This window comes from Telopea speciosissima, chromosome 9, assembly GCF_018873765.1.
Source record: "Telopea speciosissima isolate NSW1024214 ecotype Mountain lineage chromosome 9, Tspe_v1, whole genome shotgun sequence".
NCBI classification, from domain to species: Eukaryota; Viridiplantae; Streptophyta; class Magnoliopsida; order Proteales; family Proteaceae; genus Telopea; species Telopea speciosissima.
In genome coordinates, this window is record NC_057924.1 from 48786438 (window position 1) to 48801650 (window position 15213).

The following is a 15213-nucleotide window of genomic DNA, read 5'->3' on the forward strand; positions in this document are numbered from 1 at the left end:
AGGCCTTGATCTATTTATATTTGAAATTTGAAACAGTGTTAGAGGCATCAGTATTTGCTATTTAGTAATTACATTCCTTTACTGACTAGCAAAATACCAAAGTCCCATAGTCTCACCTCATCATTGCAGTCAGATTGTGTCTTGGGATTGACCTCCAACTTCTCAATAACAGCTTCAACCTCCAGTAACAAATCTGTGTCCAGCCCAAGATCATGCGAGTACTGGTACTTTGGATTCAAATAGTATGCTAGTAAAAGGGAAACCACAAATATAAGTTGTTAGGGACTTAATACTTTAGAGGTTTGAATATGTAAATGTAAAAACTCACATAAAGTGTATAGATGTTGAAGTGTTGAACTCACCAGCTTTATGCTAGGGATGACTCAAGTGCTTCTCCCATCGCTCATTAATGATGTTAATGTATGAGCGAGCACTTCGGGGTATTGTAGCTCGGACCATTTCCTTCAGCTTTTGCAGGGCAGCATATATGTGGGGCAAGGTAGGCTTCTTCTTAGTGTCAACCATCCTTAGTACTGCCACCACTGGTTCTAATATGGCAACAACTTTATATAAGTCATTCCAAAATCCGTTACTTGCAATGGTCTTTTGTGCTGCCTTCCCTTCTTGTGTCCTAGAGCCTGACCAAGTAAACCATTGGTCACTTGCAAACATTGACCTCAGACCTACCACCTTTGACTGGATGCTCTTCAATGCAATGTAATTGGTGGCAAATCTAGTGACACCTGGCCTCACTAAATCCCCCTTGCATTTCTCCCTCATCAAGGCTAAAGCATAACCATGGTTATACACAAAGGTGGTCACTTGCCTTGCCCTATTGACCGCACCAGCCACCAAAGCTTTTTTCCCCATGTCCTTCAGCATTAGATCAATAGAATGGGCTGCACATGGAGTCCAAAAGAGGCGGATCCTCTTACTCTTCTTGTTCATCAGTTTCTCTCCAGCCTTCTTAAAATTAGAACCATTATCCGTCACAATTTGGATAACGTTCTTTGCTCCTATATCTTCATCTACCACTTGCTTCAGTAGCTTGTACAAGTATGATGCATCCTTGACATGCTTTGATGCATCAACAGACTTCAAGAAGACAGTCTTCCCATTACAACTCACCATGAAATTTATAATGGACTGTCTAGTAGGTCCAGTCCAACCATCAGCCATAAGAGTAACCCCATATGTGTCCCACAATGGCTTCAGACCCTCTATGTACTCTTTAAGCTCCTCTACCTCTTTAGGCAAATATACATTATACAACTCATATGGTGTAGGCCCCTTCCATCCTGGGCCAGCCCTCTCTGCAGCATCAAGGAATGCATTATAATAGGTTCCTTGAGCTACATTAGCTGGTTGTATAGCATGAACTTGCTGAAGGCTTTCCGTGCATCCTCTTGTTTACCACCAAACATTTGTGGGATGGTTGGCTGGAAGGCATCTTGTTGCCTAAAGGTAGATGGATCCTGCTAAAAAATGGTATCTGGGGAACGTGCTCGTGGTCGGGCTTAGGGTCATGGGATATCTCTTGAGCCAGTGCTTCTCCTCTCATCTTCTTGCACTGGTGTAGCTGAGCCAGATCCACCAGCTCCTCTTGCTTGCTCATATGATCTGATATTGTCAAAATAAAAACTTTGCCTACTCGCTGCCAAAGTCTGCTGGTAAATCCTCCATTCAGCCTCTGATTGGAACTCACCAGGTGTAGGCCTATATTCAGTATCATTTCCTACTCCCCCAAGGATGTCTACACCAGGCCTCTCTAGCACTGCCTCATCGAAAGCTATTTGTTGTCTCTCCCTCTCAGCTTTCTTTGTCTGTACCCCTCTTAAATTTTGTGCCATTGCTAGTTTCACTTGGCTCGGAACATTTTGGCATTTGGCAACATTTTTGCCCAGACCAGACAAATGTTCCTTTAACCTAGTTGCTCCTCCAGAATTTAGAATCTTCCCACAGTAGTTACACTTTGACTTCTTTTTGTCCTCAGACATTGGGACTCCATGTAACCAGGCTATATCCCCCATTGTGTAACCCTTATCTGATTTTTTACACTGTTACATAAAAAAACATGTATTAGTAATTATTATAGACTTAAAGTAAGGTAATAAACACTTAAAGTATTGTATTTATAACTATTACACATAATATGAAGCTACTAGAACAATCAAATACCTATCTCTTATTTATTCTCTAACCCTAGTATTTATTTATTAATTAAAAATAATATTTACAATTTTTATTAAAAATAATTATACCTTCAAATATAAAATATTATAACATAATGATGTATTTGACATCATTTGAAGTTGGACATTATGTACAACTGTTGTGTATAATTTTCCAACAAAAACAGATATTTTTCCTTATTTTTTAACTATTTAAATAATATAATTATTAAATCTGAAAAATAAAATATTTTTTTTAATGGGTGAAAAAAAAAATGACTCCATGAGGCTGTAGAGCATGCAAACTAGTCTAACATACATCAAGATCACATCCGAACAATAAGTATTTATCCTATTTTTTTTTAATTTCTTTTTTGAAAAAAATCATTTTTTTCCCAGAAATTATAATAAATAATTTAATAACCCAAAAAAAATTCGGCCTCCATCAAGTGATAGATCGGCCTAACTTGTTTAACATAACTCAAAATCACACCCATCTACCAAGATTTCATCAAATTTTTTTCAAAAAAATAGGTTCAGGGAAAATGGGTTTACCTTTCAAAAAACCTTCACAAACTTGAGCGATCCTCCAAAATTGAGCTGCAATCTTCACTTTGCCCCCAAATTCAGCTTCCAAATGTTTCAATCCAACCAAACAATGAACATGGGAAGAGCAGATTGAGAGAAGAAGAGAGTTGGAGAGAAGAAGAGAGTGTTGGAGAGCTCTCTGTCGACAGAATAGGCAAAAACAGACTTGTTTTAAGACTTAAAACAAGTAATTTGGGTCAAATCAGGGTGCCCATACCCGAGATCCACTTTTTGACCCGAGATCTCGCCTAGATTTTGCATTTTTTCTCTTGTTTTTCCACTTGTTTTTGAAGCTTTTTCGGGACAAGATCTCGCCGAGATCTTGCACTTTTATGTTTCCCCTTCCATCTCGACTCGGATTACTAAAAAACCGAGAATCTCGCGAGATTTCGGACTATGGTGACAGCATCTCCCCAAAACCGAATAGGAACATTCATAGCAAACATCAAAGACCTAGCAACCTCTAGAAGATGACGGTTTTTTCTCTCTGCCACTCCATTTTGAGGTGGAGTATCTACACAGGAAGTTTGGTGAACAATCCCATGTGCAGAAAAATAGGACTGAAATGCCCCAATCGAATATTCAGTGCTGTTATCAGACCTTAGTATTCTGATTTTAGCATCAAATTGTGTGAAACCATGTTATGAAAATGCTGAAAAATAGAAAAAACATCACTCTTCTGGTGCATTAAATGAACCCAAGTTGTTCTACTAAAATAATCAATAAAAGTCACAAACCAATGAAAACCAGAAGAAGAAACCACACAGGCAGGGCCCCATCCGACACTGGGTATGTAGATCTGGTTTGCTTTGCTAAAATGCAAGCATCCCAATGAAAATTGTTCAACTTACAATCTTTAGAAAAACTAGGAAATAAGCTAGTAAGAGTTCTTAGCGGTGGGTGTCCTAATCGACGATGCCATGTATGTAATCAGCTAGTACTTTAGATCCAGATCCTGGGAGATAAGCCACGGTAGGAGGCTGCTCTAATAGGTACAGGCCACCTTCCATCTTACCACATGCAATCGTACTGCCCGTTTCCAAGTCCTGAAATACACAGCGAGAAGGAAAGAAAGTCACTTTAGAATTGGGCTCACGTTTAATACTACTAATGGATAGTAGAAAAGTGTGGGACATGAAGAATAGAAGATAAAGAAAGGGAAGGTGAACAATGTGTAACCCCCTTGTCAGATATAGGAGAAAAAGAGCCATTAGCAACTCGAACCTTACTATTACCAGCTAATGGATAATGTTGGGAAAAGTGTTTGGGAGAACTGGTCATGTGATCAGTAGCACCAGAGTCAATGATCCAAGAAGGGGATTTGACAGAGGATATCTGACCATAAAACCGAATACCTGTAGAAGAATTGGCAGAGGAAGGAGCAATAGTGGCAGAGGCAACACTCGCATGGGCCGAAGGTGCTGAAGTAGTAGATTCCAGCCGTGACATCAAACTCCGCAGGTGGGTCATCTCATCGGTAGAGAGAGGTGTACTGGTGGAACTAGAAGAATCATCCTCAGAGATGGATTGATGAGCAACACTTCCACCAGATTTGGGTAGACCACGCCCTCGGGAATCAAGTGAATGGCCATGAAGTCTCCAGCAACGATCCTTGGTGTGACTCTCTTTCCCACAGTAGTCACGCTTAATAGGAGGTCGCCCAGATGGGGCAGTAGAACCATAATTCTGGACAGAAGGAGAAGCAGAAGAGGAAGTCAAAGCCCCTTTAGAGGGAGCCGTATAAAGGGCAGCACGCTCCATCGGAGGAGGGTGTACCATAGCCTCACGTTGGCTTTCTTCAGAAGCAATAATAGCATATGCCTAGGCAAGGGTTGAAAGGGATCCCTATTCAAGACATGTGCACGAATGGGATCATACTCCATGTTCAGTCCGGCCAAAAAATCATACACCCGAAGCTTGTCTTCCCATTGGCGGTATGCAATAGTGTTAGCCTGACATGTAGCAGTAAACTTCCCATGGAAATCGAAAGTTTGCCAGATACCTCTCATGGCATTGTAGTACTGGCTAAGAGTAAGATCCTTTTGTTCCATTTTATGTATCTTCCGATGGAGTTCATAGCACTGGGCATCATTACCTACCTTACAGTAGGTTTCCTTGGCAACACTCCAGACATCGGCAGCAGTCTTTTACAACAAATAACTCTGAGAAATCGCAAGATCAATGGAACTGAGGAGAAAAGACATTACCAGGCACTCATCAAGATCCCATTTATCCTGGGCCTTCCCTGCAGCAGTGGGACAAACAGTGGTACCCATCAAATGGCCTTTCAAACCACGGGAACCAACGGCAAGCGAAACAAACCTCGACCACATGAGGTAATTATTGCCATCCAGTTTGACAGAGTTAGTTTGGAAACTAGGGAAATCCTTCTCACGATGCACATAGGTTCCCCCTTGCCCAGAAGAGATGGTAGAATTTTCGTCGTCAGACATGGCCATAGAGAAGGGAAAAAATATCACAAATCTTCACTTACCAAAACACCACATAAAAAAATCTCCAAATTAAGTGGGAGATTTGGGTCATAGTGGATGAGAGGAAAAAGGGCCCTTGATGGGATACACTCACCACCAGGGAAGACCGAAAGAGAGAAGCAGGAGAAAAAACCTGCGGTTGTGGCTGTATAGGTGGAAAAAAAGAGAAAAGAAAAGGCGGAAAAAAGAAGAAGGAAAAAAACGAGAAAAAAGGTGGAGAGTAGGGGGGGCTGTAGTCTCGCGAGAGGAGAGAGAGACGTGAGAAAGGAGAGAGAAGGCGGAAGGGTTGGTGGTGGCGGAAAGGAGGCGGAAGAGGTGGTGGTGGTGGTGCTGTTATGGCGGTGGTGTGGAGGTTGGAAGGAAGGTGGTGGCTGCTGTGTTTTTACTCTCAAACATAACCGAAATCCGTAGATTGACTTCCCTTAGCTCTGGATACCATGATGAAATCTGAAATAGGGAGAATGACTTTTGTCAATGTGACACAGGCCAACTTTTTTTATAATAGATAGAGGAACATTCCAGAATAGAGTACAAGACCAAGATACCCTTATGGCAGTTTTACCTTTGTACCCATATTACAATTTACAACAATAACAGATCCAAGATCTGTTACCAAGTAATGATGATCTATAAGCACATTGGAATTCTTGTAGTGGCATAAACCACCTGCTTAATGTATGAGCTCTGAAGAAGTCATCTAGGCCGGGGATTTACTTACTATTTAAATGTATAAATGCGTCTTCCTGAAAAGGAGTGGAGCTGGGAAGTCTATGAGTCACTTCTCCCTTATAAGTCACTGATTGATTCATCTATAGCCGAGGCTAAGATCATAGCTTCATCCATACGCTTAGTCAAAGATCAGTAGCCGATTCGGTTATCAAAATCTCCCTGCATGATTGGCCTTATACGCCCTTACCCCTACAGACCTTGTGATAATTCCTATACCTCATTGCATGATTATATATAAATCCACCGACCTAAGTCCAATACTGGGTGCCCAGATTGATTTAATGTACTGCACCCTATTTTTTTATATTATAATATGCCCTACTATCTCGCATAATGATTGATCCTATGTTCCCTCATTGGAAGGCCTCTATACTCCTCTTCTCAGCCAGCAATTGATGATCAAATGATGGCTTAAGAGCGCCTGTATTTCTTTTTGGAAATTCTTCAGCTTAGCAGCCTAGCAAACGGAGGTTGGTCTACGAGACTATGATCAGGACAATGCCTTACCTTTATATACAGCGCACACGTTAGCCCAGCAAGAAAAGTAAAGCCTTAGCTCTATTAAAAAAAGATGTTAGCGCCCAGCAAGAAAACGTTGTGGCGTTAGGGCAATGGTGGTCTACAATCAGCTAGGGCATGTTTCCATCAAGCACTTGGGCAGAGTAGCAGCCGCCCAAGTATTGAACAGCCTGTACTTGGCAGCCATTAGTTATCTCCAAATGCGATCTGTTTCTAAGCGAAACTACCAGAGCTATCCTGCTCTTCCATTCTTGTTTCTAAGAGAAAGTGCCAGAGCTTTCCTGTTTCCACGTGTAAGTGCCAGAGCTAGCTGTTTCTAAGCGAAAGTGCCAGAGCTATTTTGTGGAAAGAGCTTTGGTTTTGTGATAACTGGTATAACTCATGCTCTCCCATTCCTTTTAGGGACACGAACTGACATACATAGGAGTTCAACTGTACAAGGGAGTTTCTGTGGTCCCGTCCTCCATATGGAGTGGTCAAACTGAATCTTGATGGGTCCTATATGGGTAAACCCATTTCACCCACTGTGCTCTAATAGTCTAATTCTGAGGAAGTGCACGTCTTCTTCAATTTCTCCTCTTTTATTTCTGCTTCACTCTAAATAACTAAAACTATCATTTTCTGTTCCTGTACAACCCATAAATCAGGTTTGATCCTTTTCTGTAACCTACAGTCCTACACTTAAGCAACCAATTGTAGAACCTTCTGCATAAAGTATTTTTGGGAGATAGTACAATTCTATGGGTCAATTTATGGAAGTGTCATAAGTTGCTTTACTCATTGTGAGATAGCAAATATAGTTTTGCCTTCTGTGGACTTTATTATTAACAATGCTTTGGAGTCTGCAACGAGGAAATAGTGCTGCCATGCATTTAGACAAGCTTTGTTAGAAAAACAGAATTGATGGAGTGCTTCAACCTCCTTAAGCTTGGACGAGGCAGATTACTCAGTTGCTACTTGCTAGGAAGATGACAGGATGTTGAGAAAGATACAAGGCTCAATGGTTTTTCTTTATGGTCAGACTATTCGATTAAAGTTTGACAACAAGCAGAATCCTGCACATGGTTTTCAGTCTATATTACATGGGTTCAGGTGCTAGGGTAGGCACAGGTTTGTGTCTAGGAGTTGGATTTCTTTAGCATTAGATCTTGGGAATGAGGACTTCATTAATCTAGACCACCCAGGTAGGCTAATTATCATATCATACAAATAATTGTGTACAGTTTATGAGTAAACAAGCATGGCAATGATGTTGCATTAACTATTGATATCCAAAAGTTAACCTTTTGTTTTTTTTTTTTTGGATAGTCGGATAGATGATATCCAAAAATTATAACTTTAGCAACAAAAGTATGTGTCTATTCCTAAGATTTTTAATGTAACAAGCATACTGAAAACTATAATGCATTAGCTTAAAAAGGTACAGACTGGGAACAATACCACCGTGTGCCTAATCAATGGTGCATACCCAACTTCAATAATTCAGAAAGGGGGCGGACAGGTAGGAGAATATGACACAACCCAACACCCTTACACATGTTTGTGGTATTTAATATTGGTACTTCAGGTAGAATGAATGGTCCAAGTAGGTAAGATTCTTATGGTGGACTACTTTAAAGATTTTAGATTCATGTCAAATAGGCATACTTTCTGTGTTAAAAAATGTGGAAGAAAATATTCATTCCATAGTTGTCATGGTGCCAAGATGAGGCCATGTTGCCATGGTGCACCGGTGTCACCTAGATGAGGTCAAGATGAACAAGGTGAGTGCTATATTACTGGTATATTTGCTATATTCCAGGTTTTTTTGGGGTCTTTTAATATTTACTTGCATATTGTTTTTTATTTGGACAGGTTGAAAAATTTCTTTCATGTTGACCTCTAACTGATTTCTTTTATGTTGTAGGATTGCACACTCCGGTCCTGTGATTTTGACACCGAACAGACTTGTGTGTTACATTCACCTGAAAAGAGAATGGAACAAATTTCTTCTGAAACAGAAGTCCATATGGCATTGACCCCTCTCCAACCTATTGTTTTTTTCGGTTTCCACAAGCGGATGAGTGTAACAGGTTGTTATTTTAATCTTTATCAATGTTATTTGTGATTGATTTAACCTTGTAATTTTGTCTAAACCGTTCACTGGTTTGCCTGTATGAAGTGGTTGGAACTGTTGAAGGGGGAAGGGCACCAACAAAAATAAAGACAGATTTGAAAAAACCTATTATTAATCTTGCTTGTCATCCTCGCCTGCCTGTCTTGGTAATGTGCTTTATATTTTACTTATATCATCGCTATGCTCTGCACAACTCAAGTTTGAAGTGACTGATTGTCTCTGATTGGGAAGACTTCTAATGGTTTGTATTGGGTTCAGTATGTAGCTTATGCAGATGGTTTGATTCGAGCTTACAACATCCAAACGTATGCCGTTCATTATACACTACAGCGTAAGATGGGATTAATAATTTCGTTTATCTCAGCTATTAACATTTAAAGAAGGATCTCTTAGAAAATACTCTTTCTGAATAAATGGTATTTTGTCCAATTATATTGTCCTTGTTCCTTGATACAGTCGATAATACTATTAAGCTCATTGGTGCTGGTGCCTTTGCTTTTCATCCAACTTTGGAGTGGATATTTGTCGGTGATAGACGGGGTACACTTCTGGCATGGGATGTGTCAACTGAGAGACCAAATATGATCGGAATGTAAGTTTCCTGTGGTTTATCTTTAAAAGGTGGCTGTTTCCTACTTTTTCTTTCATTTTTTTTTTTTGAATTAGTGAAAATTGGGGATTTCATGCTTCTAGAAAAGAAATCTTGATTTTCTGATGTCCATGTACATCCTTTGCTTACCTTTATATGAAAAAATACCATCTTTTGCTAACTAGAAAATGCATACAAGCCTGTGCACAGTACAGGCAGAACTGTTTTATGTAATTTGTTTTTATATGTGTTAGATATCGAGATTTGGCATCTCAGTGTTAGCGCTAGAGATGGGTTTAGTGGGGTTATTTTGGGGATTTTATCCCTTCTTATCTCTTGTACCATATTCTTATCTTAATTAGTGAAAGGGGGAGTTCAACTTTGATCGGTTGTTCTCCCCAAAGGATTGCAGCCTCTTCTTCCTCTCCATCTTCTTCATTAAATCTGGTTTTATTTACATGGTATCAGAGCTAGGATCTTAGGAGTCGATTCTACATCCTAGGACCTACTCGATTACTCTCAGATTACTCGACATTGTTGCGGTTTTTAAGGCTTCAGGTTTGAAGATTTTCATGACCACAGTTTGAAGGGGTTGCAGCACCCTATGCTGCATTTTGGTGGAGTTTGCTGATATTGGTTCATGATTATATAAAGGAACCTAGTCTCGTTTTTGGGGTGATTGCTTAATTTGGATTCAGGGTTTTGGGAAGAGAATATTTTTCGATTTCAGTTCCTTTTTTGGTGGTTTGAAGATTTTTTGTAATGTTTTCCTTGAATCGATCTTTGCTGGATATTGAGTGTGCATCGATTTTAGAACAAAAATCGATCTCTGAATTTTTTGGTGGCTGTTGGTGATCGTGTTTGCTTGCTGGTTCATCACTTTTGATCAGTTTTTATTAGTTGTTGATGAATTTCTGCTTCAGTTTGCTTGGTTGAGATGGGTGACCAAACTGAAGATTCCAAAGATGTTATCTCTGAGGTTGTTTCGGGCTCTTCCAAATCTATTACAGAGAAGAGATTGGAAGGGGTGAGTAATTTCCAGCAATGGAAGAAAATTGTGTGGGTTGTTTTGACTGGTTGTGGCCAACCAAAATATCTTACAATGGCCAAACCAAAGGATGATGAAGCGTGGGAAATTGTAGATGCACGCATTCTGGGACAGATGTTGAATAGTATGGACTCACAGATTGTTGACTTAGTGACTCACATAGATACTGTGAAGGAGTTATGGGATTACTTTCATGTTTTGTATTCTGGACAGAATAATCTATCCCGTATATATGAGCTGTCACAGGAGTTCTATCATGCTGATAGGAAGGGGCGTCCGTTGACCCAATATTTTGCCGATTATAAACGAATGTTTGAAGAGTTAAATGCATTGCTGCCCATTAGTTCGGATGTGAAACAGATGCAAGATCAACGTGAACTGCTTGTAGTTATGGGATTTTTGGGAGGACTGGGCCAGGAATATGACTCAGTACGCTCCACTATTCTTGGAGGTGGTAAAGTTGCCTCACTTGCAGAAACCTTTTCTCGCGTTCTTCGTGTTTCTCGTGATAGTTCCCATGAACCAGCTGCTGCTCATGGTGAGAGCTCTGCCCTTGTTGCTTCTAGTCAAGGGAGAGGTAATGGTGGACGTAATGGGGGCCGTGGTGGTAGTACAACTGACCGTGGAGGTGGAAGAGGTAGTGGTAGTAGTAATGGTGGTGAAAATTCTGGTTCTGTGAAGACTTGTAATCACTATGGTTGACCAGGACACATCCAACGCTATTGTTGGAAACTTCATGGGAAGCCACCACAACAGCAGTATGTAATTCAGCAACTAGTACCGAGTCTCCTGCTACACCTTCTGAGGGTAAGGGGGTAAGATTGTCTGATGAGGATTATGCTCGGTTCACACAGTTTCAGATTTCTCAGCCCTCTACATCTTCCTCCACAACTACTTTTGCCCAGACAGGTAATGTCACACTGTGTTTCTCTACTTCTCGTCCTTGGATCATTGATTCAGGTGCTTCTGATCATATGTCTAGTGTATCAGGTAATTTTTCTTCCTTTGGTCTTAAGAGTCTAGTGTTACATTGGTTGATTGTTCCCTTGCCAAAGTCACTGGCACGGGTACTGTCAACCCAACTAAGTCCTTATCCTTGTCTTCTGTTCTCTAGTTACCTGACTTCCCTTGTAACCTACTTTCTGTTAGTAAAATTACTAAAGCCTACAATTGTTCAGTGACCTTTTATCCTAATTCCTGTGTTTTTAGGATCTTATGACGAAGAAGATGGTTGGTAGGGGATGTGAGCGAGGGGGGTTGTATCATCTTGAAGACTCTCCTTTAGTTGCTTATTCCAGTGTTTTGTCTCCACACCAAGTTCATTGTTGGCTGGGTCATCCGTCTTTGCAGAGTCTACAGAAGTTGGATCCTCGTTTTAGTTCTCTTCCTAGTTTAGAGTGTGAGTCATGTCAGTTTGAAGAGCTCCACCGTGTTAGTTATTCCCCTAGAGTCAATAAACAGTCTGCATACCCTTTTTCTTTAGTACATTCTGATGTGTATGGGGGCCTTGCCCTGTTACTTCTAAGATGGGATTTGAAGTCTGTTTTTCATGTTCCAAACTTTGCTATAAACATGGTTTAAAGTATCGACCGATATGATACGATACGGACCGATACGTATCGGTATCGGTCGATACCGATACGATACATATCGGTATCGGTCGATACCGATACGATACATATCGATACGTCTCCTATTTAAGAAAAATGAACTGTCTCAAATTGTATCGACCGATACGTATCGATACCATCGATACCAGTAAAGGGTCTGGTTGAATGCTATCGACGATCGACATCGATACCATCGATACGTATCGACCGTACGTATCGATACCATCGATACGTCTAGTAAAGGGTTCAGTGTGTGGTTGAATACGTATCGATACGTATCGATCGATACGGCTCGATTCATACCGATACATCACCGATACGTACCGATACATACCGATACGCACCGATACATATCGATACGTACCGATACCATCGATACATTCCATAAAAAAGCCATTTTCACTCATAGACTCGATACAATTCATAATCTAATGAAAAAATGAAGGAAAACTCTCAACCAGGAGTCTAAAATCTTGCATTTAATCTTGGTTTTTCACACGTTTAAACTAAAAATGAATCAAGGAGTGCTACAACATCATCCTTTGCATCATCCAATACTCTTCATGGCTATAGACGATTACAACATGTGAGAAACTTCATCTTTTATACCAATTTCAATTTAATGCACTTGTTTGCGTATACATTATTCACCATTTTAGGTTTTATGCATGACACTTATTATATATTGCGTATTTATATTGTTTTTTGTTCCAAAAATGTATTTTCATGTGTATCTTGACCATTTTTATTCGTATTTGTATTGTTCGATACGTATCTCTGATACGATACGATACGTCTCTTAAAATCACCCGACCGATACGATACCTGATACTGATACTTTAAACCTTGGCTACAAATCTCCTTTCAGTTAGCCAATTAACTAAATCTTTGAACTGGTTTGTCACTTTCTTTCCTACCCATTATTTTTTTCAGGATTTGGTGACGAAGAGGGTGATTGGCAGTGGACATGAAGTAAATGGCTTATATGTTTTGGAGACCTGTGTCTCCCCTATTGCAAAAGCTCAATCTTATGTGTGTGGGCAAGATGGCGGACGTACACAGGAGGATATTTTGCTTTGGCATCGTCGTTTGGGACACCCTTCCTTTTCTGTTATGAGGAAACTGTTGCCACATTTATTTACCTTTTTTCTTGTCAATCATTTTTTTCATTGTGAACGTTGTCTTTTTACAAAAAGTTGTAAGACAGTTTATCCATCTACTAGTAATAGATCTATTTCACTTTTTCACATTGTTCACACTGATGTTTGGGGACCTTCCTCTGTTACTTCTTTGCGTGTCTTCCGCTACTTTTTCTCTTTCTTTGATGACTTCTCTCGAGTTACTTGGTTTACCTATTGAAACAAAAGAGTGAAGTCTATGCCGCATTTAAAAATTTTTGAGTTGGTGTACACCCAGTTTCAAACTCGTATTCAAATTGTCTGTTCTGATAAAGGTGGGGAGTATATGTATGGTTGTTTAAAAACCTTTTTTTCTGACCGTGGCATTATCCATCAGGTGGCCTGTGTTGATACCCCACGACAAAACGGGGTTGCTGAAAGAAAAAACCGCCACCTTCTAGAAGTGGCTCGGTCTCTTTGGTTTACAAAGCATGTTCCAAAATTTTTTTGGTCCTATGCCTTACTCACTGTTGTATTTCTTATTAATCATATGCCCTCCAGTGTCTTGAACTTCAAGGTTCCTCTTGATGTCTTACCTTCAGTTTCTTCTTCTCTCTCTTCCACCAAGGGTGTTTGGTTGCATTTTCTATGTACATATTAGCAAATCTGCCCGCACTAAATTGAATTCTAAGGCCCTGAAGTGCTTCTTTCTTGGGTATTCCTCTACCTCCAAAGGATACACATATTATTATCCTCCTCCCCGTTGGTGGCTTCTCTCAAAAGATGTCCATTTTTTTGAAACCATACCATATTTTCGGTCACCTCTTCAGGGGGAGTGTTCATCCCTTGGTGGTGAGGTTGAAGAGGTTCCTGAGGTTGAAAAGGTGGGGAGTATATGTATGGTGGTTTAAAAACCTTTTTTTTTGATCGTGGCATTATCCATCAGGTGGCCTATGTTGATACCCCACAACAAAACGGGGTTGCTGAAAGAAAAAACCGCCACCTTCTGGAAGTTGCTCGGTCTCTTTGGTTTACAAAGCATGTTCCAAAATTTTTTTGGTCCGATGCCTTGCTCACTGCTGTATTTCTTATTAATCATATGCCCTCCAGTGTCTTGAACTTCAAGGTTCCTCTTGATGTCTTACCCTCAGTTTCTTCTTCTCTCTCTTCCACCAAGGGTATTTGGTTGTATTTTCTATGTACATATTAGCAAATCTGCCCGCACTAAATTGGATTCTAAGGCCCTGAAGTGCCTCTTTCTTGGGTATTCCTCTACCTTCAAAGGATACACAAGTTATTATCCTCCTACCCGTTGGTGGCTTCTCTTAAAAGATGTCCATTTTTTTGAAACCATACCATATTTTCGGTCACCTCTTCAGGGGGAGTGTTCATCCCTTGGTGGTGAGGTTGAAGAGGTTCCTGAGTTTGTTCCCTTTCCTTCCTCCTCTCTTGTTCCTATTCCTCCTTTTTAGATTGACAAGGGAAAGAAAAGTTCTGTGGATACTGTTGTTGAGGGGGAGCCTCCTAGTGCACAGGTGAACGGAGAACAGGGGGAGCTGCTGGATTATACAAAGAAGACCAGCCAAAATCCTTCTTCATGGCTTCCCATAAAGAAGACCTGCCAAAATCCTCCTTCGTCTCCTCATCCCGAGTCTCCATCCATTGAGACAGGTATACCTTCCTCTACTTCCCCATCCTCAAACTTAGATTTCCCCATTGCTCTTCACAAGGGAACACGGGCATGTACTAATCCTATTGTCAAATTTGTTTCCTATGATTCTATCTCACCTGGCCCGGGTGACGGGGGAGGGGTTATCAGGGATTGGAATGGGGATGTGCTGGCTGCCTTTTCTAGTTTTTATGGCCCATGCATTGACTCATTGGCAGAGCTGAGGGCCCTGAGGGACGGACTGAAATTATGCAAAGAGATGGGATTAATGGATGTGGTGGTAAATTCTGACTCCGAGACAACGGTAAGGGTTGTTAATATGAGGAGATGTAAGTTGTGGGAGGGTTGGTACTGTTTTAAGGAGATCCTGGAGTTAGTTGTTTCCACACGGGCTCATGTGTCCTTTGCTTTCCGGGAGAGCAACAGGGTAGCAGACTGGCTGGCCAATTTATCTTGTGTTACTGAGGCATCTGCCAGGTTTCTTCCTGGGAGCATACCTATCGGACCCCTGCAAAGCATCCTTCGTGAGGACAAAGTAGGCTTGCCTATTCTTAGATGTTAGTT

The 15213-nt window shown here is 40.6% G+C and overlaps 1 protein-coding gene across 1 annotated transcript in view; it reads left to right on the forward strand.

Moving 5' to 3' along the window:
• LOC122639692 overlaps window positions 1-15213 on the forward strand; it is a 105001-nt gene that overhangs the window by 42608 nt on the left and 47180 nt on the right. Inside the window, exons 4-7 of the mRNA XM_043832594.1 lie at window positions 8406-8571; window positions 8661-8761; window positions 8874-8946; window positions 9072-9207. Coding sequence (XP_043688529.1) covers window positions 8406-8571; window positions 8661-8761; window positions 8874-8946; window positions 9072-9207 — 476 coding nt within the window. The remainder of the gene's footprint in view (window positions 1-8405; window positions 8572-8660; window positions 8762-8873; window positions 8947-9071; window positions 9208-15213) is intronic.